The sequence below is a fragment of the Aotus nancymaae genome, unplaced genomic scaffold (assembly GCF_030222135.1).
Source record: "Aotus nancymaae isolate 86718 unplaced genomic scaffold, 86718_ANA_hifiasm-v0.15.2.pri h1tg000018l, whole genome shotgun sequence".
Taxonomy (NCBI): Eukaryota; Metazoa; Chordata; class Mammalia; order Primates; family Aotidae; genus Aotus; species Aotus nancymaae.
The window spans coordinates 6,300,467-6,325,777 of NW_026988430.1; the positions used below are offsets into that span (position 1 = coordinate 6,300,467).

Sequence of the window (25,311 nt, forward strand, 5' to 3'; positions counted from 1 at the left end):
TGGGGCTGCGGGGTTAGGGTTAGGGTTAGGGTTAAGGTCAGGGGTTAGTGTTAGGGTTAGGGCTGGGAGCTGGCGGGGTGCCCCCTGGCTCCTTCCAGTCACAGTCATTTGGTGAAGGGGCCAAATACAGGTGCCCATGTTGCAGTGGGGATATCTCCCGACCTTCCTCTTAGTCCTGATGGGCCTGGGCAGGGCCCGGTGTCGGGGTCCCCATGGGCTTCCTGGGCTAAGCCTGTCCCATGGTCCCGGGGATGTCCAGGACACAGTCAGAAGGGACACGGACCCAGCAGCTCTTCTCGAAATCATAATGGGGGAACCAAGGGCCCCCCACATCCAGGTCCGTCGGGAGCTGGGGCATTGAATTCCACTCTATATATCGCCAGGAATGGCGAGGTCCTCTCTGAGCCAAGGCTGGGCTGGACACAGGGTAGGTGTTTTCATGGACTGCCCCACCAGGACAGGGTGTGAAAGGATGAGGTGCCTGTGGTGGGGGAGCTGACCAAATGGTCTGCGGGCACTGGGTTGCTGGGCCGGGAGGGGGCTGACCGTCCCCCTTGCAGAGGGTGTTCCTGCCAGGTGAAGCCAGCACGGGCCTGGGTGCCGAGGACCCTTGTTCGGGTTTGGCTGAAAGGAAAACAGGCATGGTCGGCGTCTCCAGTGAGCCCATGTAGGCCTTTCCGGGCTGGGCCCCACGTGCCTGGGGTCTGACACTGAGGACACGCCTGTAGTCTGCTGATTCCAGAGGGAGGGGAGTGTGCAACCTGGGGTGAGGAGGCCGTCGGAGGATGGCAGGTGGCTCCTGGGACTGCCCCCCAGGGTCCAGGCTGGCTGGGGGCTTCCTGCCACACACCCTCCTCCCAGGGCTGCAGCCGCCAGGCAGAACTCAGGTGGGAGGGGCCTTGGCTGTCACCCAGCCCCCTTGCCACCTCCCATGGGGATCTGTCTCCAAAGTGGGTGATTGGGCCTGGACGTGGGTCACCCTCTGCTCTCCTGAACTGCCCAGTCCATGCCAGCGCTGACCGTTCCCACATCTGGCTGAACTCTGGGCTCGGCTCTGGGACCAGGTTCCCACCTGCGTCCTGTCCCTGAATGCTCTGGGGGTCAGGGACACTGATTCCCTCGTCTCCCTGACTCAAGGCTTGTGGTCCTGGCACCCTTGAAGGGCTGTGCAGGAGTAAGGGGCCTCTGCTGCTCTCTGAGGCTGTCAGTGCTCACAGGGAGGGACAGGGGCTCCCACAAATGGGTCTGGCTCCTCCGGTGCCCTTGAGGGCCCCATGAGGGGGACAACGGGCCACCATGGAAAGTGCGAGGAGGCTTCTTGGAGGGTCTTGCCCACATCCCCCTCCTGCATGCACAGCACATCCAGTCCACATGCACTGAGCGCCTGCCCTGAGGACCGGTGGGCCTACTGTACTTTCTTATAGTCTAGGAGGAAGAGGAGGAAGAAAGGCTGAAGAGGGAGGGCCAGGTAGTAGGGTTGGGGGTCCCAGGCATTCCCCCACTGTTGACTTCCCCAGAGAGTGACTCGGGAGGGGACCTGGCACTGGAGCTCACCTGGGGATGGCAGGTCCTTGTGCTTCTTTGTGGGCCTCGAGGCCCACAGATGTTTTAACACCTTTTCATCATCCATCACCCAGGTACCGGAAAAGAAGTTCCGGAAGCGTGCCCACAGGCCAGACCTTGATGTTCTCAGCAGGCGCTCTAGGGACAGGGTGGGCATCAGGCCAGGAGAGTTCCCTGGGAGGGGTCAGAGCCCATACCCCGTGGCCACTTCAGTCTCCCACCGGGCGGTGCCGGATCCTTTTGTGGCCGCCTCAGTGGTCCAGATGTGCACAGGAGGCTGTGGCTGGGGGGCGGCCTGGGCAGGGAAGTGCTCACCACACTCCCAACTTTCATCTGGGTCATGTGGGGGATGGACTCGGTGTCACTGTGCCCTCCCAGCCCACCCGGCCAGATCTCCCTCTGGGCCAGAACTGAGGATCATGAGGACAGTGTGAGGAAGCTCCCTCGGGTCAACTGGGGTCTGACCCCAGTGCTCCCCAGGTCACAGATGGACTTACTCCTCCAAACCTTGCTGATGATTCTTGTTATGGGCATCAGCGCCTGCTCCCCCTCCAATACATAAACATCCCAGAGGCGCAGGGTGAGGCCGAGAGAGATCTGTGGGGACAGCAGGCGTGGGAGGACCTGGCCCTTCCAGGCTGAGGCTGGGGCTTAAGCTGGGCCCATTGGGGCTTCAGTCCCCAGAGTCAGTGACCCTCCCCATGAAGGTGGCCTGACCCTTCTGGGAGGCTGGGTCAGACAAGGTCTTGCAGCTCCTCATGGGGGGCACTCATTTCAGTGGGGATGTGGCTTCTGGAGAGAAGGGCTTGAGGCTTCCCTGAGCCCTCCCAAGTCAGATCCTGGCCCAGTCTGCCCATGAGGTTGGTCCTCAGCCCCGGCCTCTGCCTTGGGATGATCCTTCTGGGGCAGAGGGTCTTGCTGTGTGTCCTGTGGGGACCTGCATGGGCCTCCTGTGGGCTGGGGGTGGGCCGGACCCCCGAGCTGGGGAAGCAGGGCACTGCACGGCAAGGAGGGTCCCTGAGACTCCCTGTGCCTCCTTACCTCATCATTGAGCATCCGGAGAAGCCAGCCTAATGAGGAAGCCTGTGCGCCTAGCCCTTCCTTGTCCTGATGGGAGGAACAGAGGTGCTCAGGGCCCCCTGGGCTGCTCTAGAAACCTCCCTCTTCCAGGACCCACTGAAGACCCCTCCCTAAGTGCAGAACACTGGGCGGTGTCCAGGGCTCCCCACAACACCTTCCCCTTCCCACACTCCCGGGGGACACACTGCCCTTAGCCCTGCTCTGCGGGAGCTGGGCCCCAGTCCCTGTGCCTCTGTCTCCTCCAGGGCTGGAAAAAAAACCCAAATCCCAGCCCACGGAGAACCCTACGTCCCAGGTCGGGCCCTGGCTGCCACTCAGCCTGTCACCAGCCACCGGGGGGCTCCAGCCCCCCCGCTCCTCCAGCCCCACGTGATGCAGGGCCTCTGGAGAAGAGTCCAGAGGACCATAAACTCACCAGATGCCACATGGTCTTGGGTTGTGACGAGGGCACCACATGCTCCTGATGGTCTCGGAGCCCCTGGACTGTCCCGCCATTTGGGCTGTGGAATCCTGAGAAGCCCCCAGCTCATCATGAAATCAGAGCCCTCTCCCAAGATGTGGAGCCATCAGCTGGAAGAGCTGGGCAGCTGCAGAGGCCCCCAATCCCCGAGGCCTCCCACCCTCCCATCTGCTGACCCCACGATGCTGCCTTGGCCCTGGGGAGGAGGGGTGGGAACATCCCCTGGAGCCTGGCTGGAGGTGCTCCTGGAGGCCTCCTGGGCCAGGGTGCTGGGAGGGCAAGGCTGACTTTGAGGCCAAGACAGAGGGTGGCCAGAACAGAGTGGGTGCTGGGCTTCTCGGTCATCTCCTGGAAGTGGCGTCGGGCCAGAGGACACGGGATGGGGGAAGATGCTGCCATCTGGGCTCAGTCAGCCCATTTGTGGGGACTGAGGGCAGCTGGAGCCCAGGCAGCTGAAGGGCAGGAAGACTCTCAGGGAGGGGAGAGTCAGCTGCACAGAATCAGAGCCAGAGGGCGTGGCTCCAGGACACACAGGGCGGCCACAGGGAGGATGAGATGTCCTCTGCTGATGGGGATGAAAGGTGTCTGACTTGGGCTCTGGGGGTCAGCCCCCAGCTCCTGTGGGACCCTCAGCAGAGACATCCTAAAGGCTCCCAACAAGCTGGTGACACAGGAAGGTGCCTTCACTGAAAGTTGAGATCACCTGGCCAGGGTGAGCATCCCCGGGTTTGGTAGCAAGAAGCCCCAGGGGCACCTGTCCACCTACCATGTGGGAAGTGCCTCTCACTGGCCAGCAGCTGTGCCAGTGCCCAGAATGCATCCTCTTCGGGAAGGTACAGTAGGAACAAGGCGGCCACCTGGCTCAGGTCTCTGCAGTAGCCCACCTCCTGCAAGAGCCAGAGTCACCGTGGAAGGACATCACCATGGAAGGATATCACCTGGGTGCTGAGGTCACCTGGGAGGACTCATGTCATTGGAGAAGACAGAGGTGACTGGGGAGGCTTCCTCTGAACAAGAGGCTTCCTCAGGATGCAAATTCATTTCATTTCAAGACAAGAGCCATGTCCATCAGACACTTCAGCAACTGATCGAAATGTCTCCTGAGAGCACTGTCCTGCGTGCGACCCCGCCAAGCTCCTGGGCTTTGTGGGCAGCCCCAGGAGGAAGGTGTCATTTCTTGCTCTGAGAAGTGGTGGTCGGGCCCAGGTGACACCAGGAGTCAGGGCCCTGACTCCTTTGTGACTCAGTTTGACCCCTTGAGACCACCCCCCTTGCTTGGAAGTTTATGCCAGCAGTGAGCTAGAGTCATGCCTTCTATATCCTGGTGGCTCACAAATACTGACTTGGAAAGAAGCAACGACACCCCCAATAGACACCCACGCCAGGGAATATGGCCGTGAATATGGGAATATGGTCACTGCCCAGAATACTCACCGGATTATACTCTGCGTAGGCCAGCAGGACGTGGAATAGTTCCCGCTGCCTAGGAGACAGAGAAAGGGGGCTTTCATTTCTTTTGTGGAGATGCTATTAGTTTCACTTTGTCTACAAACCCTAACAACAAATCCCATTTCACGTTCAGATGATTCACCAGACAAGCGGTGAGCTCTTCAGGGCCTTTGACTGTTTAAGAAATGTTTCAGTAAAGTCCACATCTATGAAATACAGGTATCCCAGTTGGACAGTGAGTTGACTAATCATTTTTGCTTTGATTGACTTTTTTTTCAGTTTGCACACACGCCAGTTCAGTCTTTGGGTGTACAGTTCTGCCATGGTTCTAACCCAATGTGCAGAGTCTCCCGGCCACTGCTCCAGCCCCTCCTGGAGCGACTCGTTCATCCTCCACAACTCCAGAGTGGCCCCTATGCAGCCCGCCTTCCCCATTCTGTCAGCTCCTGGTCACCCAGACCGGTTCTCAGTCCCTCTGGTTTGACCTTTCCCACAATGGCCTATGAATAGGAATCCTACAGTGGTAGCTTTTCGAGTCTGGCTTCTTTCTCCTAGCAAAATGCATCTAGGTTCCACCCACGTTCGTGCGGGCATCACTGGCTCGTTCCCTTTTCTCAGCGAGTCTTCTATTTCAAGGGAGAACCAACCTTCCTCGCCCCATTCCCATGCTGATGGTAGTCCCCAAAGGCCCTGTGTGTGAGTGATGATGAATGAAGCAGTGAATGTGGCATGCAGGTTTCATGTGGATGTCAGTTTCCAAGTCATTGGGCTCAATATCTGACACTTTGGGGACCTGTGGTTCAAGTGCGTTGAGCTTTGTGAGCCACTGCCCAACTGGCTGCCAAAGTGGCTGTGCCATGTTACATTCCCAGCAGACCCGGATGAGAGTTTCCAGGACCCTGAGTGCCCCCAGCATTTGGTGCTGTCAGTGCTGCCTGGGGAGGCTCATGGGCCCTCCATCCTGCTGCCCTCCCGTGGGTGCTACCATGGGTCCCCATGGCTCAGGGAGAGCACTTTTCCCCATTGTGCATGATTTTCTTTGCTGCCTTCTGTCTCCTCAGGATCCTCTTCACTTCTGGCCCCACATGTTCCAGCCTGGCCCAGGGCTTGGAACCTGGGAGCTGCTCGGTCCCTGGTGCCGGCTGCTTCCTGGGCCAGAAGAGCACTTGGCAGCTCTGTCATCCTTCCTGGGTGACCCTGGCTTCTGCTCCAGGGAAGTCCCCATCCCTCTGGTTCACCCCGTCTCCACTGGGGCCCTGTGGCTCCCGTGGGCTTACTTGATGCCATATTGCTCCTGGAAAAGACTGTGTCTTCTGAGTGTCTTCCTCACGTCCAGGTCGATCTGGTGCACCTGTTGACAGGACCTCTTCCCCTTCTCCTTCATGAGCTGTAGGGCAGGGCCAAGAGGAGGAAGCAGCCTCAGAACAGAGGGAAGACTCCCTGCCCCAAAATGCAGTCATCCCACAGTCAGCACTTCCAGAAGGAAGGAAAGAAGGAAGATTTCCTTCTGCAGAAAGCTGCTTTTTGGCTTGTTTCTGAAGCCGGGGAGGGTCCCCAAAGCCAAGCTCCTCTGTGGTGTCTATGTGGCCATCTATGCCCAGGATGTGCATCTGGCCAGCACACACATGCCCCAAGTGGGGCTTGATGTTCGTTCCCTGCAGCTGGAGACCTGGGCCCCTGACACGGCCTGGCCTGTTTGTTGGGCTCTGGCTTAGCATACCTGGTATTTGCTGGGGTTTTTCGCCTTGATGTCATCAATGTTGAGGAGGACCGACCACACCTGGCCCCGGATATTCATGGGAATGCCCTTGTAAACACGGCGAATGAGCTGTGGGCAGAAAACGATCTGGTGACTCGGGCCAGGGGCGACCCCCACGAGGACCAGATCCCGAGAATTCTGTAAATTATTAGTTTTGGCCCCGTGATTCCTCAGTAGAGGTGAGGTCAAGCTGGGGCAGGGTCTCCCTTCCCAGGACTGAAGGAGAAAATGGGCACTCAGAGTCCTGAACTCTGATCTGGACCTGTTCCTTCCTTCGGGTCACCAGGAGGCCGCCCTCGCCCCGAGCTCCGGTGGCTCCAGCCCTAGATTCAGATTCCCTTCGAACAAGGTGACTCTCACACCAACGGGTAGCAAAGCTGGCGACCAGGCCTGTGGTCCTCTGCATGAGGACAGTGTGCCACCCGCCCTCTGAGAGGCTGAGGGTGCCAGGCCACAGCCACGGGTGCCTGTCCCCTGTCCCTGCAGAGAGTGGTTCTGGGGCCTCTCCCTCCACACGTTACTTTTTCGCTCTTCTTATATTTCTCCCATTCGCCCAGCATTTCCCTCCACTTGGTCTTGCGTCTCAGCTCCTGCCGAATTTGCTGTCAAAGGAGGAATGCTGGAGTTAGCGGAGCCGCCAGGCTTCTCAGAGCAGCCCGTGAATGCTGCGTCTTGGGTTCTGGAGCCCTGGTGGGACCCAGCTGGAAGGAGCCAGGGAATGGCAGACCCTAAGGGCTGACAGCCTTTCAGCAAATGAGCGCCAGTGGGCTGGCCTTGGGTCCCTGGGATGTGCCATTCTCAGGCCACAGACACACCAGTCATAGGTCAGGTCCCAGCCTCTAGGTGGGGTTCTGACACAAGTGGGCAGCTGCCCCCAAGCCACGACTCTGATTCTCACTTTGGAATTTCATCAAACTGCCAGAGATACAGTGACTTGGGGTCAGGTCCAGCAGGGAAGCTGCCCCTCCCTGTGACAGCGTGTTGCTCCCACCCACCCCCACCCAGGCTTGCTGCCTCCTCCACCTCACCCACCACCTGCCCAGTCCCTCTGTCCCTGGGCCGGCCCCCCCATGCATCAGGATCTTACCTTGACCTCCCGGGAACTGAGAGGGGGCAGCTCCGTCTCACTGTAAGGCAACCAAGCAGAGCTGAGGACCTGCACAGGGCTTGGAGCCGTCCAGTCTGGGAGCCGACCCCCAGAAAGAACTGGCTCTGTCCCATCCAGCTCAGGGCTCAGCCTGGAAAAAGGCACAGGGAAGGGAGGACGGGGGCTTTCCTGTGGGGCTGACTCCCAGGAGGGGCCAGGACCTGGGAGGAGCGGGAGTGCAGGGCCAGCCTGGCCTGGGTTACTGGGGCCCCTGGTGTGGGGGGGCAGTCAGGCTGCACAATGGGGTGCCCCTCCTGGCCTAGAGGTGGTGCTTTCTGCTAGAGCTGAGAAAGGTGGGCCATGAGATGGGATAGGGGCTTCCCAGGGTGGGTGACCGGGCCCTGACAGGAGTCCCTTCAAAGTGCTCACGTGATGTGGAACTGCCGGGGTCTCCAGAGCCTGGCCTGAGACCTGTGCAGTGCACCCAGGGTGTAACCAGGACCCATCGCCCCCTACACACCCAAGGCCCTCGCAGGTCTGACCTCCCAGCGTCCACCTGCCTCTCCTTGCACCCGAGCCACACACCCTGCATTTTAGAAGTGGCAGGGCTCATACGCTCCCTCCACCCTACCTCCCCCGGGATCCTCTGTCTCTCCATGCTATGATCCCTGAGGGGTGGGCGCCAGGCTGGGCTCCTCTTACCTAGCCCGAGATCCCTTCCCAGCACCAGACCCAGGCTCTTTTTTTTTTTTTTTTTTTGAGACGGAGTTTCGCTCTTGTTACCCAGGCTGGAGTGCAATGGTGCGATCTCGGCTCACAGCAACCTCCGCCTCCTGGGTTCAGGCAATTCTCCTGCCTCAGCCTCCTGAGTAGCTGGGATTACAGGCACGTGCCACCATGCCTAGCTAATTTTTTGTATTTTTAGTAAAGACGGGATTTCACCATGTTGACCAGGATTGTCTCGATCTCTTGACCTCGAGATCCACCCGCCTCGCCCTCCCAAAGTGCTGGGATTACAGGCCTGAGGACCTAGGTTCTTTAGCTGCAAGCTCTGCTGCCATTTTGGCCTCACCGTGAGATGCCCAGAACAGGGTTCTGCCCGTCTTCTCCCTCATTCCCCTAGGGCCACAGCCCCCACTGTCCCTGTGCCTTTCCCCTTTCCCCATGGGGACAGGGAGGGCTATGGCTCTAGGGAAATGGGGGAGAACAGGGGCAGGTGGGCCCTCAACAACAGCCCCGAAGCTGGGGCAGGTGTCCCTTCACCCTATGGCCACAAACCTTGGATCTCACTGGGGTTGTCTGTCAGTGGACAGGATTAGACCCTCAGGCTACCCTGCTCCTCTTGTGCTAACTTGGAGATGGAACTGCTGAGAGCCCAGGGGCCTGATCTAGCCCCTTCTCCATTCCCACCCGCTCCCTGGATGGGCCCCTCACCTCTGGCCTAACAACCTCAGGCGGGGCCTGCAGGGGAGCCAGGGAGGAGGTCTGACCCTGGGAAGGAGATTGGCCGGACCTGGGGAGACATGGCCTCAGGGCCTCAGGAGGTTTTTTCTAAAAGCAAACCCATCCCTGAGCTGAGATAGGTGCTTTAGGGGCTGAGGGGAGCACAGAGGACTCACTGCACAATTCCAAACCGATCCGCGCGGTTGTGGATTTCCACAGGCTCAGGCTCCATGTCCGCTGGCAGCCCAGCTCGTTGTCCCTGCAACCCAGAGGGAGCCTTGCTGAGGGGCCCAAGGTAAAGGGTACAAGAGGCCTGGGGCATTGGCCACCCGTCCCCACCCTGTGCTCCTAGGGAGCCCAAAACCCTTTGACCAGGACGCACTGGCAGAGGTCCCCCTCCAAGGAGCAGACCGACCTGTACCTTCTCATATTTGAGAATGATGTCCTCTCGCTCCTGTAATGTATGTTCTGTCATCTCCATCTTGTGAGACAAAATCATCTAAAGATTACACTGCACCTGAGAACTTCAGAGAACACCTGAACCGCTCCCACTGGGCTCCCAGATGCTGGCTGGCTGCGTAACCCCCATTCCACCACTGCCGCCAGGTGAAAAGGGGCCAGACGCAGCGGCCCACACCTGCATGGGTCTCTGGAGTCTCAAACCCCAAGCTGGGGTGGGCATCTTCTCAAGGACGTGAGAACAGTGGGACCTGGTCAGATAATCCCGTGTCCCCAAATGCCATGAAACAGGCACACACCTGCCCTGGCAGGTTGAATGGTGTCTCCTTGCCTAAATTGAAGGGCCCATGATGGGCTACTCCAGACATGTAGAGGCAGACTGGGGTCAGGGACCAGAGGTCTCTGTACAGTCGGCCTCCTGAGATTCTCAGGGACCACAGAGATGTCCAGTTTCCCACAAGGAACAGGATCTCTCCTGAGTGCTCCGTCCTACTCCACTCATCACTTGGGCTACCATGGCCCTTCAGTCAGAGCAGCGAAGCCACTTTAGGAATAACGCCAGTTGAGCAGAAGGGTGTTTGGTTGGGGGATGAAAATGATCTACTGTCTCCAAAGCAGCCTCTGTGCTCGTGGAAACCACGTCTCTGGGGAAGGGACGGCAGACTCCACCATTCTGAGCTCTCCACATAGGAGGGGGCTTCATCTCCCTGGGTCACCAAGGAAGAACAGTGGGTCCTTGGTCCTGGAGAACACCTAGATGGACCATCCCTTCTGGGAACACTCGGGGCAAAAGGAGGGTGAGGACTTGATAGGACCAGACAGAGAAAGAAATACTTGGGGAGAACCTCAGTGCCTGGACCCTCTGAAGAGGAGGAGAGAGAGTCTCCCTCCAGCCAGCCCTTCAGGGATTCTTCATTTTCCACAACTGCCCAAAGGCTGAAGGCTCCCCATTCACTCCTGGACAAGAGACTGTGTGTGCCCAGTGGGTCCCACAGCGACCATCAGGACCCAGCTTAGGCCACAGAGGTGTTTTGATGATTCATCCCAGTCAATTTGTGGATTCATCCCAGTGGCTCTGCCAGGGCCAGTTTCTGCCCCATCGGGATGGAAAACCCTGGACAGATTTGGGATGTAGAGCAGGGAGGCCACAGGGTTCAGGCCTGAAGTCCCTCTCGGCACAAGGCAGGCTGACAGCAAAACCTAGGGTCATGTCTGGATTCCCAGACTGATTACCGCCTCTCTGACCCCAGAAGTCTCACTTGTCGAATGGGTACATTCGGGACAGCACTCACCCTACGGAGCCACCATGGGGACGAAAGAGACTATCGTCTACACGGGCAGCGTAGAAGAGGCACCGAGTGCTCAGGGATCACCCTCCTTGGCAGCTGCCCAGAGGCCAGCATAGCCCACACCATAGCCACTGTCCCCAAGTCAGCATGGAGAGAAGAGAGCAAGTCACACTCACCTGATTCTGATGAATCAGCTGGCCTGGGTTATGCCTCTCAGGTAGAAAAATCTCTGAGTACACAGAAGTGCTCACAGATGCCACTGTGTGTGTGTAGCCACTGTAGAACACAGAGTGAGGCCAGAGAGCAGACAGGTGCTAGGCATAAGTGGCATTCCGAGGTCATGGCACGCATCACAATGGGGCCTTGCCCAGGTCAGCAGGGCCCAGTCAGCGTCCTCCACTACCTGAGGGCTGGTTCTGGGGCAGGCTGCTGTCAAACTCCGTCCCATCTTCCAGCTTCCCCGTGTAGTGCATGTGCAGGACATCCCATTTATGAGATTTGATGGGACAGTGGTCCACCCGTTTCTTGACCCCGATCTGCAGCTTCCTTTGGCCCTAGGCCCCCGTGGCTATGGCCACGGCGCTCAGGCAGATGGACAGTACTGTCAGGACCTGGACCCAGCTCGGCCTCATGTCTCTGTGGGCACAGACCCCGACCGACCGACTCCTCTGCAAGCCCCGGGAGTCAACCCTGGCGGTGCTGCTCTGCTCTTTCTCTTCATCGTGTCTGTTTCAGCATCACTTCCTAGGAGAGGCCCTCCCTGCCCACCCCTGCTAATCCCCCCACCTGTCTCCACCATCCCATCACCATGCTCTTTAAGGTTTTTGTTTTGTTTTTTTCTTGTAAAGAAAAAAAGTGGGCTGAGCATGGTGGTAGCTCACTCTTGTTAACTCTTGTTATCCTAGCACTTTGGGAGGCTGAGATGGGAGGATTGCTTGAGCCCAATTCCAAAAAAAAAAATACCAGGATGTGGTGGCATGCCCCTGTGGTCCCAGCTACTCAAGAGGCAGAAGCAGGAGGATCCCTTGGGCCCAGGAAGTCGAGGCTGCAGTGAACCGGGATCACGCCACTGCTTCCAGCCTGGGCAACAGAGCAAGAACTTGTCTCCAAAAAAAAGCAGACTATACAGGGGTACATAATATATAATATATATTCATATATTTACTTGAGAATCATTTTTACTAAGGCTATTAGATGTTAGCACGTTACTGGTTCTATCAGTCTCTCCGCAGGCACTCGCTATAAATGAAGCAGAGGTTTTCAGAGCACACATCACCCTGTTTTGGCTTCTCCATGCTGTTGTCTGGCTCCCCTTCTAAAACATAAGTTCCAGGATGGCCGGAACTTTGTTCTATTTGGTTCACACGCGACACAGTAAGTGCTCAGAAATGTCTAACGACACAGGCCCGCTCCTCGGTTTGCACTGCTCCTCCGTGGCCCCCTATGCAGTGGGAGAAGGTAGTTTGGGCCCAGGGTCCAGGGAGAAGACGCGAATGGAGAGCGCGGGAATGCGGACCTTCAAGAAGCGCCGGGGGCCCAGGGCTCTCAGTCCTCCGAGCCCCGCCCCCGGGCTCCGCCTCCTCCGGTGCTTGTCCCTTTAAGGGCTGCGCGCGCCGTTGTCTCGCTCTGGGGCCGGTACCTGCGCGCCCGCGCCCCGCGTCCCTAGCTCCGCGCCCCGCACGTGTCCAAGTGTTGGGGGCTTGTCCTCCGCCGCGGTCATGTCCACCGGCCGGCCGCGGCAGCCCCGCGCGGCCCAGGTCCCCGCGCCCGAGCTGGGCCAGCGCCCTGGGCCATGATCCGGCTGGGCGGCTGGTGCGCGCGGCGGCCCCGTGGCGCGGCGGTTCCCGCGGGGTGGCGCGGGGCGGCGGGTGGGCCGGGCCTGGCGGGCAGTCGCGCCCTGCGGGTGCTGGTGGACATGGATGGCGTGCTGGCCGACTTCGAGGGCGGATTCCTCAGGAAGTTCCGCGCGCGCTTCCCCGACCAGCCCTTCATCGCGCTGGAGGACCGGCGCGGCTTCTGGGTGTCGGAGCAGTACGGCCGCCTGCGGCCAGGGCTGAGCGTGAGCGTCCCTGCCCGGCCCCGCGCCGGGCCCCCTTCCCGGCCCCGCGCCGGGCCCCCTTCCCGCCCCGGGCCCCCTTCCCGCCCCGGGCCCCCTTCCCGCCCCGGGCCCAGACCCCGCGCCGCTGCGGCGGGAAAACGAGGTCGCCTCCCAGCCGTGTCCCACGGCACCCCCTGCGCGGGTGACCTTGGACGGTCAGCGCCCCAGCCTCGCGGTGGCCCTCTGGTAGAATAGGGTCAGGTCGAGGTGGGGGGGGACCAGGGGCCACGGGCCACAGGCCACAGCCCACCGGGAAGACACAGCCCTGCGCTCGGGATCTGTTGGCTGCCATCCAGGGCTTCTGAAAATGCGGGAGAGTACAAAGTGTTAATGTATCTGACTCTCCATCTGAAGCTGACTTTAACGTTAATTTGTGGTATATTTTGGCCTCAAGTCGTTTGTTAAATTTTTAGATAAATAAACGTTGTAAGTTGTCCTCTTTCACCCAGACCGCCATCACGTTCCCACTTGTTTGTCCTCCGGACTTTTATGGGTATCTTTACCCATCTTTTTTACCGTTGTCCATGAAAGCATAGCTTCCAGTGGTATTTGAGGCCCAGAGAGGTTATGTGACTTTCTGGGGGTCACACAGCGAGTCAGTGGTCAAGGTGAGGTGGGATCCACCTCGTCTTTTTTTTTTTTTTTTTTTTTTTTTTTTTGAGACAGTTTTGCTCTTGTTGCCCAGGGTGGAGTGCAGTGGTGCCATCTGGGTTCACCGCATTTTCTGCCTCCCGGGTTCAAGTGATTCTCCTGCCTCAGCCACTCAAGTAGCTGGGATTACAGGCATGCACCAACTCCCCTGGCTAATTTTGTATTTTTAGTAGAGATGGGGTTTCTCCATGTTGGCCAAGCTGGTCTCGAACTCCCGACCTCAGGTGATCTGCCTGCCTCGACTTCCCAAAGTTCTGGGATTACAGGCGTGAGCCACGCGCCCGGCTGCCTCATGTCTTATCCCCTTGCAGAGGTGGCCTTCCTAAACACCTGAGCTCAACCCCTCCCCTCTGACTCCCGAGGGGTTCTGTTCAGGATGGATAGAGGGGAAAGAAAGATCCAAGAGGGACGTTTACACGCAGAGTTTGATTGGTAAATTTGAAGTATTTTGCAAAAGGAACAGGGGATTTTGGCATGCACAAAATTAAAGAGGCTGAGTGTTTTCTGGCATCCCTCGATTGGCCACCTAGGGTCGCTGCCAGAGGATTTGATAAAGAGAAGGAAGTTACAAGAGCCCTTTTTTTAGCCACAAGTTCACTGCATCCTCTCTTTTGTTGGGTAGATATTATCTCTGTTTTCCAGATGAGGAAACTTGCCCCAAGTCACATGCTGCTCAGGGGCTCAGTCAGGACTCAAACCTAAGTCTGTCTGCCTCCCAAGCAGAGTTAGAGCTCCCCACTCCAGAGTCCTGTTCTCTGTCCTGCTATCTCTAACAAGTGACGTTTCTTCTGACTTCAAAAAGATGCCTCATCAGTAATGTGGTTTGTTGAGGGACAGGTTTTCAAAAAGGAAACCAAGTGCCATTTGTCTGCATCAACACCAGGCCCTTCAGAAGGTGACTTTCCCAGAGCCCAGTGTGCCGAGCTCTTCCATGGCCGATGCCTAATGATGAGCTTTAAACTGGAGAAAACATCCTAGTACTTTCTGCAGCCTCAGGAATAGGCTCCAGTGTGCCGTGAGCGTTCATGTATAGACAGCGCTTGGCATTGGGAGTCTGGGCACTGTACATCCACCCAGGAGTGGATTATCGTGGAAACAGCCCACCCCCAACTCTGAAAAGTGCAGCGGCTTTTCCAGTTCATTGTGCAAATGTGCAGGCTCTGCAAGTGCGGGGTTACTGGTTTCCAAGCACAAGGCAAAGGCACATGGCAATAAGAAGGGTACCCTGGGAGTAGTCTGCTGGCTTCCCCTACTTCCCTTCCTTAGGATGGTTTGCTGCTGCAGACATCCCTGGGCCTCCCCTTGGCCGAGCTGGCCCAATAGCTGTGGTTAAAACAACACCCCCACACGTGGCTCCTTTTGTGTATGTAGGCATTTCTGTTTTCAAAATTCTGCTCTGTCTGTATTCCCTTTGAACTTCACAGTACCCCATGTGGGATGTGAGGATCAAATGTGTTTCAGTAATAAGCATGCATTTGCCTAGTCCCTGTGGTTCCTAAGCGTGTTGCTGGTGTGCTCTCAGAGCGTCCTCCAGTCATCCATGGGACACGGTGGCGTCTTTCATAGCGTGCAGAACGACCTGGCGGAGGCACTGCCTGCACTGCACACGCGGGATTTAGGCTCCTGCTTCTCGTAGGCTGAGATGTGTCTCCCCTCTGATTGTCACATTCCCCTTGCCTGACCCTAGAAAAGGTGCTGCACTCTGGCCCAGTAGCAGAAAGGGGAAAGGAGAAAGGCAGGGGGGTGGGGCAGTGGGGAGGGGGCAGTGGGGAGGAGGGGGTTAGGAGTTGGAGGTTCTCCTCCCAGCTCAGCTGCTGTTTTGCTGTGTGACATCAGGTGGATCTCTTCCCCATTCTGAGCCTCAGTTTTCTCATAAGTAAAATGAGGGTCTGCATTTTTGCTTTGCAACTCTAAAAGCAGCAGAGTCCTTTTTTTTTTCATGTACTTATTGGCACCTTGACATATAAAACAGATGAAAGCAGAGCTCTTCTGGTTGATGTGGGGAGGATCCTGGACTCCCTGAATTGTCCTTTTACCCTGCCTCCTCCTCCCCCTTGTCCGTCATGGCACAGCAATGCCCTTAAAGATCTCTGAGTCCCTCCAGTTCTTAAGTTTAAGGGCTCTACTGCCACAGCAAGAGCTGTTCCAGCCTCAGTCTCCACAATGCTTCTGGCCACTTGAATCCAGCCTAGCAAGCATGCAGTTTCTGACAATTGGCCTCGGGTCCCAGAGAGCTCCATAGCCCTGGCATTTTAGCTGGTCTCTGCTGGATCCCGACAGAAGCCAGGTCCTTTCTGGAAAGGGGCTCGAAGCCCACACACTCTCTGCACTTCCCCCAGGAAATATGTCCTTGGGTGTGTGCTATGTCCTTGGGGAAGTGAGAAGAATGCGGGACCCCTCCCCCCATAGTCTGGATATACTCCCTGAGATGAGGGCAGTAAAGTGCTGAGGACCCTAGAAGTAACTTGTTTTTCTCAACTTCTCAGGAGAAGGCCATCAGCATTTGGGAGTCAAAGAATTTCTTTTTTGAACTTGAGCCTCTGCCAGGGGCCGTGGAAGCTGTGAAGCAGATGGCCAATCTACAAAAGTAAGTTTGTCTTCCTGGCCCTGCCCGGCCAGGCCACTCAGCCCTGTACCTCCTTCCGGCTTCTTCCCTTCTCTGCCTTCTCCCTTCTCGCTCCTTGGCCCTGCACAAGGCTGCACTTGCCTCATTGTTGCTGAATTTGGGGAAAACCGCTGAGTAAAATGGACTCCAGGTCAGGCGCGGTGGCTCACGCCTGTAATCCCAGCACTCTGGGAGGCCGAGGCAGGAAGATCACAAGGTCAGGAGATGGATACCATCCTGGCTAACATGGTGAAACCCTGTCTCTACTAATAATACAAAAAATTAGCCGGGTGTGGTGACACACACCTGTAGTCCCAGCTACTTGGGAGGCTGAGGTAGAGAATCGCTTGAACCCGGGAGGTCGAGGTTGCAGTGAGCCGAGATTGTGCCACTGCACTCCAGCCTGGGTGACAGAGCAAGACTCCGTCTCAACAACAGCAACAAAAAATGTGTACAGAGTTCTTCCCATTGATGTACAAAATAAACGTGTGTAGGTTTCTTTTTAGGGGTGATGTAAAAGCTCTGAAATGGATATGGTAGGTCTGGGTACTGTGGCTCATGCCTGTAATTCCAGCACTTTGGGAGGCTGAGGCAGGCGGATCACAAGGTCAGGAGATCGAGACCATCCTGGCTAACATAGTGAAACTTTGTTTCTACTAAAAATACAAAAAATTAGCTGTGCGTGGTGACATGCGTCTATAGTCCCAGCTACTTGGGAGGCCGAGGCAGGAGAATTGCTTGAACCTGGTAGGCAGAGGTTGCAGTGAGCCGAGACCGCATCATTGCACTCCAACCTGGGTGACACAGCGAGGCTCCATCTTGGAAAAAAAACACAAGAAACAAAAAATGGACTCCATTTGTAGGCTATGATGTTTTGATCCAGGAACTTGAGGAAATACCCAGTTTATTTTGGTCTGGTTCCTTGGGTGGTCAAAGCTCATTTATTCAGCAAATATCTCAGAGCTGACTGTGCTAGATACTGCAGGCCCCAGGGATTCAGTAATGAGCAAAGCATAGTCCTTGCCCTCATGAAGCTTCCAGTCCAGACAGAGCAGACATTAAAGAATCACAAAGTGAAAACAATCGCAGATTGTCCAAAGAGCTGAAGGAAAAGAGGTTCAGTGGGAAACCTCATTTAGAAAAAGGCAGTTAAGAAAAGAGGAATGGTATTGCTTGAGATATTTCTGATTTGTTCTGATAAAATGAGTAATTCTGTGGACTGAAGCCCCCTACTCAGTGACCGTTACAGAGTCCACTGTGACCCATTGACAATTACAGAGGATGTGCTTCCCTGAGAAGCCTTACTGACATATAAATGACGTACCACACAGTCTGCCCATTTAAAGCATATATTCCAGTGGTTTTACAAAACCATTTGCAAAGTTGTGCAACCATCACCGTGTCCATTTTTTTTTGAGATGGAGTTTTGCTCTTATCACCCAGGCAGTGGCACGGTCTCAGCTCACTGCAACCTCACCTCCCGGATTCAAGCGATTCTCCTGCCTCAGCCTCCCAAGTAGCTGGGTTTACAGGCACATGCCACCACACCCAGGTGATATTTGTATTTTTAGTAGAGACGGGGTTTTCACCATGTGGGTCAGGCTAGTCTTGAACTCCTGACCTCATGATCCGCCTGCCTTAGCCTCCCAAAGTACTGGGATTACAGGCATGAGCCACAGCACCGGGCCCCACCATATCCATTTTAAAGCTTTTGCATCACCCCTAAAAGAAACCTTGTACCCATCAGCAGTCACTCCCATTCCTGCCCTCTCCTCTAACCCCTGGCAATCACTATTCTACTTTCTGTCTTTAGGAATTTGCCTATTCTGGGGATATCATATAAATGACATCATAGAATATTTGTTTTTTTGGGTCTGGCTTCTTTCATTTAGCACGTGTTTTCAAGTTCATTCGTGTTGTAGCATCTATCAATACTTACTCTTTTTATGGCTGAATAATATTCCAGCTATTGGATATGTATGGATCTAATACATGGATAGACAACATGTATTGATGTATTTATCAGTTGATAGATGTTTGGACTGTTTTCACTTTTGAGCTATTAGGAATAGTGTTGCTATGAACATTCTTGTAAGTATTTATTTGAATCTTGTTTTCAATTCTTTTTTTTTTTTGAGACAGAGTCTTGCCCTGTCACCCAGGCTGGACTGCAGTGGCATGATGATGGCTCACTGCAGCCTCTACCACCTGGACTTGAGCTCTCCTCCTGCCCCAGCCTCTGGAGTAGCTGTGGCCACAGGTGCACACTACTACACCCAGCTAAGTTTTCATTTTTTGTAGAGGTAGGATCTCCCTATGTTGCCTAGGCTGGTCTCAAACTCCTAGGCTCAAGCAGTCCTCCTGCCTCAGGCTCCAAAAGTGCTGAGATTACAGATGTTTTCAGTTCTTTTGGGAATATACCTAGGAATGGAATTGCTAGACCATGGGATAATTCTGTTTGATATTTTGAGGAAATGCTAAACTGTTTTCCAAAGCAACTGCACCATTGCACATTTCCCACTAGCATCATTTCAAGGTTCCAGTTTCTCTACCTCTTTGTAAACACTTGTTAATTTCTTTTTCACTTTAGCCATCCTGGTGGTTGTGAAGTGATTTTGGTTTGCATTTCTCTGATGGCTAATGATGCTCAAGCATCTTTGTCTTTTTTTTTTTTGAGACATCATTTTGCTCTCGTTGCCCAAGCTGGGGTGCAATGGCGCAATCTCTGCTCACTGCAACCTCCGCTTCCCAGGTTCAAGCAGTTCTCTTGCCTCCGACTCCTGAGTAGCTGGGATTACAGGCCTGTGGTACCACGCCCGGCTAATTATTTTGTATTTTTAGTAGAAACGGGGTTTCACCATGTTAGCCAGCCTGGTCTCAGACTCCTGACTTCAGGTGATCTGCCCACCTTGGCCTCCCAAAGTGCTGGGATTACAGGCATGAGCCACTGCACCGGCCACATCTTTTTCTTTTTAGACAGGGTCTGGCTCTGTCACCCAGGCTGGAGTGCAGTGGTGTGATCTTGGTCCACTGCAACCCCTGCCCCTCCTCCACTCCCCCACCTCCCAGGCTCAAGTGATCCTCCCACTTCAACCTCCCAAGTAGCTGGGACCACAGGGATGTACCACCATGCCTGGCTATTTTTTTTTGTATTTTTAGTGGAGACAGTGTCTCACCATATTGCCCAGGCTGGGCTCAAATTCCTGGGCTCAAGTGATCTGCCTGACTTGGCGTGCCAAGTGCTGGGATTACAGGTGTGAAACACCACACCTGGCCTCAAGCATCTTTTCATGTGCTTATTGGCCATTTTAAATTTTCTTTAAAGAAATGTTTATTCAGATCCTTTGTTGAGTTTTTCAGTTGGGTTGTCTTTTTTTATCATTAACTTTTGGATAGGGTCAGGTACAGGATAACTTACTTTTGAATATACCACTATCTTTTTTTTCATTTTTTGTAGAGACAGGGTCTCACTATATTGCCCAGCTGGTCTTGAACTGCTGGCCTCAAGCGATCCTTCTGCCTTGGCTTTCTGCTGGGATTACAGGCATGAGCCACTGTGCCTGGCCTTTTTTCCATTGTTAACTTGTAAGAGTAATTTATATATTCTAGATACAAGTCTCTTATCAAATCCATGATTTACAAATATATTCTCTCATTCTGTAGGCTGTTGTTTCACTTTCTTAATTTTCCCTTAGAAACACAAATGTTTTTACTTTTGGTATAGTCCAATTTACCTGTATTTTTCTTTTGTCACTTGTATTTTTATGTCATATCAAGAAGCCCTTGCTGACTGAAGGTCTCAAAGATTTGCTCCTGTGTTTTCTTTAAGAGTGTTAGTTTTAGGCCGGGCGCGGTGGCTCAAGCCTGTAATCCCAGCACTTTGGGAGGCCGAGGCGGGTGGATCACGAGGTCGAGAGATCAAGACCATCCTGGTCAACATGGTGAAACCCCATCTCTACTAAAATACAAAAAATTAGCTGGGCACGGTGGCACGTGCCTGTGATCCCAGCTACTCAGGAGGCTGAGGCAGGAGAATTGCCTGAACCCAGGAGGCGGAGGTTGCGGTGAGCCGAGATCGCGCCATTGCACTCCAGCCTGGGTAACAAGAGCGAAACTCCGTCTCAAAAAAAAAAAAAAAAAAAAAGGTCAGTCCCTCCCTGTGGGCCCTCTGTTCTCTCACTCCCCTCGATCCAACCCGATGCTGTCCTCTGATATGCATCCTGCAGACACAGAAGCACCTGGATTCCCATGCAGCTGGCTGAAATGGCACTTGCTTTTGGTGACTCTGGGATCTTGGATCTGGTTGTCCCAGGCAAGGGAAGGAGGCCAGCTCCTCACTGCAGATGCCCGACCTGGGGAGAGAGAATGTTTACATCATCAATTAACTCCATGCCTGTTCACAGCCCCTCCATAAGGAAGACAGAGCAGAGGGTGGGAAATGAGTCCAGAGAGGTTCCACCACCAGATAGGAGCCAGCCAGGACTTGGACCTAGGACTCCAACCTTCCAATCCTAGAGCTTCTCCCCCTCCATCGCCCTCCATTCGTCTCTCCGTACAGTATGTCTTTCTATGTCTGCAGACTGAAGCATGTGAAAGTTGAGCTTAGGGACTATAGATGATTTATTTCTGCTTCCCAGGCTTCAGCTCACTGCCTTCCACATCCTCAGTTCTTGGGAAGTTTTGCTTAATGAATATATTTTTGTTATGGAAGTAGATAAATATTCATGGAGCTGAGATCTTCCAGAGACATGGGATGAGGATGGACCAGTCTCTCCAAGGAGGTGTCTACTAACAGAAGAGAGCTTGGTGGACATAGAGGGAGGAGAATTTTGGGTAAAGGGATGGTGTGAGCAGAATCAAGGAGGCTGGAATCTCCGGAGCTGTTTGAAGGGAAATAACAAACGGCGTCTGCTCAGTCAGAGAAGGATGGCAGGAGGTGAGAACTGAAGGGACGTTGAGGCTGGCTTGGGAAGAGCCCTACACACCAAGCCAAGGGCTAGACTTTGACTGCAGATTTTGATGCTTAAACTGTTGCTTCAAGGGGCATGTGGCATACTTTGTGAGAAGATGAATCCACTGATAAACACAGCTTGTCATTCTGGTGTGTTAATTAATTTTTCAGGGTTAATTATTCTTACCTACAAGATTTTCATTCTTGCAGGTGGTTAAGCATGAAGCCCCTGGAGTGACTACCCGAGTTCAAATCTTGATTACAAGGGCTGGTTGTGAGACCTCGGGCAAGTCACTTCCCCTCGCTTGCCTCAGTTTCCTCATCTGCCAGGTGCAGATCATCACAGAAAACCTCCTTTCCTATTTGAATATCCTTTATTTCTTTTTCTTGCCTGATTGCTCTGGCTAGAACTTCCAATACTCTCTTGAATAGGAGTGGTGAGAGAGGGCATCCTTGTCTAGTGTTAGATTTCAAAGAGAATGCTTCCAGTTTTGCCCATTCAGTATGATATCGGCTGTGGGTTTGTCATAAAGAGCTTTTATTATTTTGAGATATGTTCCATCGATACCTAGTTTATTGAGAGTTTTTACATTAAGGACTGTTGAATTTTGTTGAAGGCCTTCTCTGCACCTATTGAGATGATCATGTGGTTTTTGTCTTTGGTTCTGTTTATGTGGTGAATTACGTTTATAGATTTGAGTATATTGAACCAGACTTGCATCCCCGGGATGAAGCCTACTTGATCATGGTGGATAAGCTTTCTGATGTACTGTTACAATCAGTTTGCCAGTATTTTATTGAAGATTTTTGCTTCTATGTTCATCATGGATATTGGCCTGAAGTTTTCTTTTCGTGCTAAGTCTCTGCCGGGTTTTGGTATCAGGATGATGTTGGTCTCATAAAATGATTTGGGAAGGAGTCCCTCTTTTTGGATTGTTTGGAATAGTTTCAGAAGGAGTGGTACCAGCTCCTTTTTGTATGTCTGGTAGAATTCAGCTGTGAACCCATCTGGACCTGGGCTTTTTTTGGTTGGTAGGCTATTAATTGCTGCCTCAACTTCAGCCCTTGTTATTGGTCTATTCAGGGTTTCAAATTCTTCCTGGTTTAGTCTTGGGAGGGTGTAAGTGTCCAGGAATTTATCCATTTCTTCCAGGTTTACTGGTTTATGTGCATAGATTGTTTGTAGTAATCTCTGATGGTAGTTTGTATTTCTGTTGAATTGGTGGTGAATCCCCTTTATCATTTTTTATTACATTTGTTTGATTCTTCTCTCTTTTCTTTTTTATTAATCTGGCGAGTGGTCTATTTTGTTGATCTTTTCAAAAAACCAGTTCCTGGATTTATTGATTTTTTGAAGGGTTTTTTGTGTCTCTGTCTCCTTCAGTTCTGCTCTTATCTATCTCTTGTCTTCTGCTAGCTTTTGAGTTTTTTTGATCTTGCTCCTCTAGCTCTTTCAATTTTGATGATAGGGTGTCGATTTTAGATCTTTCCTTGCTTCTTGTGTGGGCATGTATTGCTATAAATTTCTCTCTAGACACTGCTTTAAATGTGTCCCAGAGATTCTGGAATGTTATGTCTTTGTTCTCATTGGTTTTGAATAACATCTTTATTTCTGTCTTCATTTCATTGTTTATCCAGTCGACATTCAGGAGCCAGTTGTTCAGTTTCCATGAAGTTGTGCAGTTTTGAGTTAGTTTCTTAATCCTGAGTTCTAATTTGATTGCACTGTGGTCTGAGAGACTGTTAGTTATGATTTCCGTTCTTTTGCATTTGCTGAGGAGTGATTTACTTCCAATTATGTGGTCAATTTTAGAGTAGGTGTGATGTGGTGCTGAGAAGAATGTATATTCTGTGGATTTGGGGTGGAGAGTTCTGTAGATGTCTATTAGGTCCGCTTGGTCCAGATCTGAGATCAGGTCCTGGATATCCTTATTAATTTTCTGTCCTGTTGATGTAATATTGACAGTGGAGTGTTAAAGTCTCCCACTATTATTGTGTGGGAGTCTAAGTCTCTTTGTAGGTCATTAAGTACTTGCTTTATGTGTCTGGTGTTCCTGTATCAGATGCATATACATTTAGGATCGTTAGCTCTTCTTGTTGCATTGATCCTTTTACCATTATGTAATGCCCTTCTTTGTCTCTTTTGATCTTGGTTGGCTTAAAGTCCATGTTATCAGAGATTAGGACTGTAACTCCTGCTTTTTTTGCTCTCCATTTGCTTGGTAAATCTTCCTCCATGTCTTTATTTTGAGCCTATGTGTGTCCTTGCACATGAGATGGGTTTTCTGGACACAGCACACAGATGGGTCTTGACTTTTTATCCAATTTGCCAGTCTGTGTCTTTTGATTGGGGCATTTAGCTCATTTACATTTAAGGTTAATATTATTATGTGTGAATTTGATCCTGCCATTTTGATGCTAGCTGGTTGTTTTGCTGGTTAGTTGATGCAATTTCTTCATTATGTCGATGCTCTTTACCATTTGGTACATTTTTGGAGTGGATAGTACTGATTGTTTCTTTCCAAGTTTAGTGCTTCTTTCAGGAGCTCTTATAAGGTAGGCCTGGTGGTGATGAAATCTCTCAGCAATTGCTTGTCTGTAAAGGATTTTATTTCTTCTTTGCTTATGAAGCTTAGTTTGGCTGGATATGAAATTTTAGGTTGAAAGTTCTTTTCTTTAAGGATGTTGAATATCGGCCCCCACTCTCTTCTAGCTTGTAGGATTTCTGCCGAGAGATCCACTGTGATTCTGATGGGCTTCCCTTTGTGGGTAACCCGACCTTTCTCTCTGGCTGCCCTTAGCATTTTTTCCTTCATTTCAACCATGGTGAATCTGACAATTATGTGCCTTGGGGTTGCTCTTCTTGAGGAATATCTTTGTGGTGTTCTCTGTATTTCCTAGACTTGAATGTTGGCCTGCCTCACTAGGTTGGGGAAGTTCTCCTTGATTGTATCCCAAAGAGTGTTTTCCAGCTTGGATTCATTCTCCCCATCACATTCAGGTACATCTGTCAAACGTAGATTAGGTCTTTTCCCATAGTCCCAATTTCTTGGAGGCTTTGTTCATTTCTTTTCACTCTTTTTTCTCTAATCGTGCCTTCTCTTATTATTTCATTGAGTTGGTCTTCAATCTCTGACATCCTTTCTTCTGCTTGGTCGATTTGGCTATTAAAACTTGTGTATGCTTTGTGAAGTTCTCATGCTGTGCTTTTCAGCTCCATCAAGTTGCTTATGTTTTTCTCCAAGCTGCTTATTCTAGTTAGCATTTTGTCTAACCTTTTTTCAAGGTTCTTAGCTTCTTTGCATTGGGTTAGAACATGTTCTTTTAGTTTAGAGAAGTTTGTTATTACCCACCTTCTGAAGCCTGCTTCTGTCAATTCATCAGACTCATTCTCCATCCAGCTTTGTTTGTTCCCTTGCTGGTGAGGAGTTGTGATCCCTTGGAGGAGGAGAGGTGTTCTGGTTTTGGGTGTTTTCCTCCTTTTTGCACTAGATTCTTCCCATTTTTGTGGATTTATCTACCTTTGATCTTTGAAGTTGGTGACTTTTGGCTGGGGTCTGTGAGCGGACATCCTTTTTGTTGACGTTGAAGCTATTTCTTTTTGTTTTTTAGTTTTCCTTCTAACAGTCAGGACCCTCTGCTGCAGGACTGCTGGAGGTCCACTCTAGACTTTGCTTGCCTGGGAATCACCCACAGGGGCTTCAGAACAGTAAGGGTTGCTGCCAGTTTCTTCTTCTGTTATCTTTATCCCAGAAGGGTAGCTACCAGATGTCAGCCAGAGCTCTCCTTTATGAGGTGCCTCTTTGGATATATGGGGGTCAGGGAGCTGCTTGAGGAGACAATCTGTCCCTTATCAGAGCTCAAGTGCTGTGCTGGGAGCTCTGTTGTTCCATTCAGACCTGCTGGGCAGGTACGTTTAAGTCTGCCGTAGCGGAACTCATAACTGCCTCTTTTCCTACGTGCTCTGTCCCAGGAAAGTGGGGCTTTATTTATAAGTGTCTGACATACTGCTGCCTTTTTTCAGAGATGCCCTGCCCAGTAAGGAGGGAGTCTAGTCACAGTCTGCCAGCAGAGGTGTTGCTGAGCTGCCGCAGGCTCTGCCCAGCTGCTGCATAAACTTCCTTGTGGTTTTGTTTACAGAGGTACAGTTAGAACTGCCTCGGTAATGGCGGTCTCCCTCAGTAATGGCGGTCTCCCTCAGTAGTGGCGGACTGCCTCGGTAGTGGAGGGCTGCCTCGGTAGTGGAGGACTGCCTCGGTAGTGGAGGACTGCCTCGGTAGTGGAGGACTGCCTCGGTAGTGGAGGACTGCCTCGGTAGTGGTGGACTGCCTCGGTAGTGGAGGACTGCCTCGGTAGTGGAGGACTGCCTCGGTAGTGGTGGACTGCCTCGGTAGTGGAGGACTGCCTCGGTAGTGGA

General features: G+C 52.8%; 2 protein-coding genes across 4 annotated transcripts in view; one reads left to right on the forward strand and one right to left on the reverse strand.

Annotated features, from left to right (window-relative positions):
- Nucleotides 1–50: 50 nt before the first annotated feature.
- On the reverse strand, nt 51–10,025 carry LOC135275722 (TBC1 domain family member 3G-like). Its single transcript, XM_064378175.1, has 13 exons — nt 9,263–10,025; nt 9,018–9,100; nt 7,399–7,438; nt 6,833–6,913; nt 6,273–6,380; nt 5,830–5,939; nt 4,538–4,586; nt 3,870–3,990; nt 3,059–3,153; nt 2,605–2,670; nt 2,061–2,160; nt 1,555–1,701; nt 51–624 (listed from the first exon to the last, which is right to left on the reverse strand). Exons 1-13 carry the CDS (start codon nt 9,338–9,340, stop codon nt 227–229), a joined length of 1,476 nt encoding a protein of 491 aa, XP_064234245.1. The 5' UTR covers nt 9,341–10,025; the 3' UTR covers nt 51–226.
- A 2,356-nt stretch (nt 10,026–12,381) lies between these two features.
- The window catches only part of LOC135275724 (5'(3')-deoxyribonucleotidase, mitochondrial-like), a 54,459-nt gene continuing 41,529 nt past the window's right edge, over nt 12,382–25,311 (forward strand). For 2 of the 3 annotated variants that reach the window (XR_010343286.1, XM_064378194.1), the window contains exons 1-2: nt 12,382–12,648; nt 15,825–15,925. Coding sequence is in view for 2 of the 3 variants with exons in the window: in XM_064378194.1 (XP_064234264.1) it covers nt 12,382–12,648; nt 15,825–15,925 (368 nt within the window). In the remaining variant the exon portion in view is untranslated. Of the gene's footprint in view, nt 12,649–15,824; nt 15,926–18,085; nt 18,740–25,311 lie in introns of those variants that run through there. The other variant, XM_064378195.1, reaches the window with a different exon arrangement.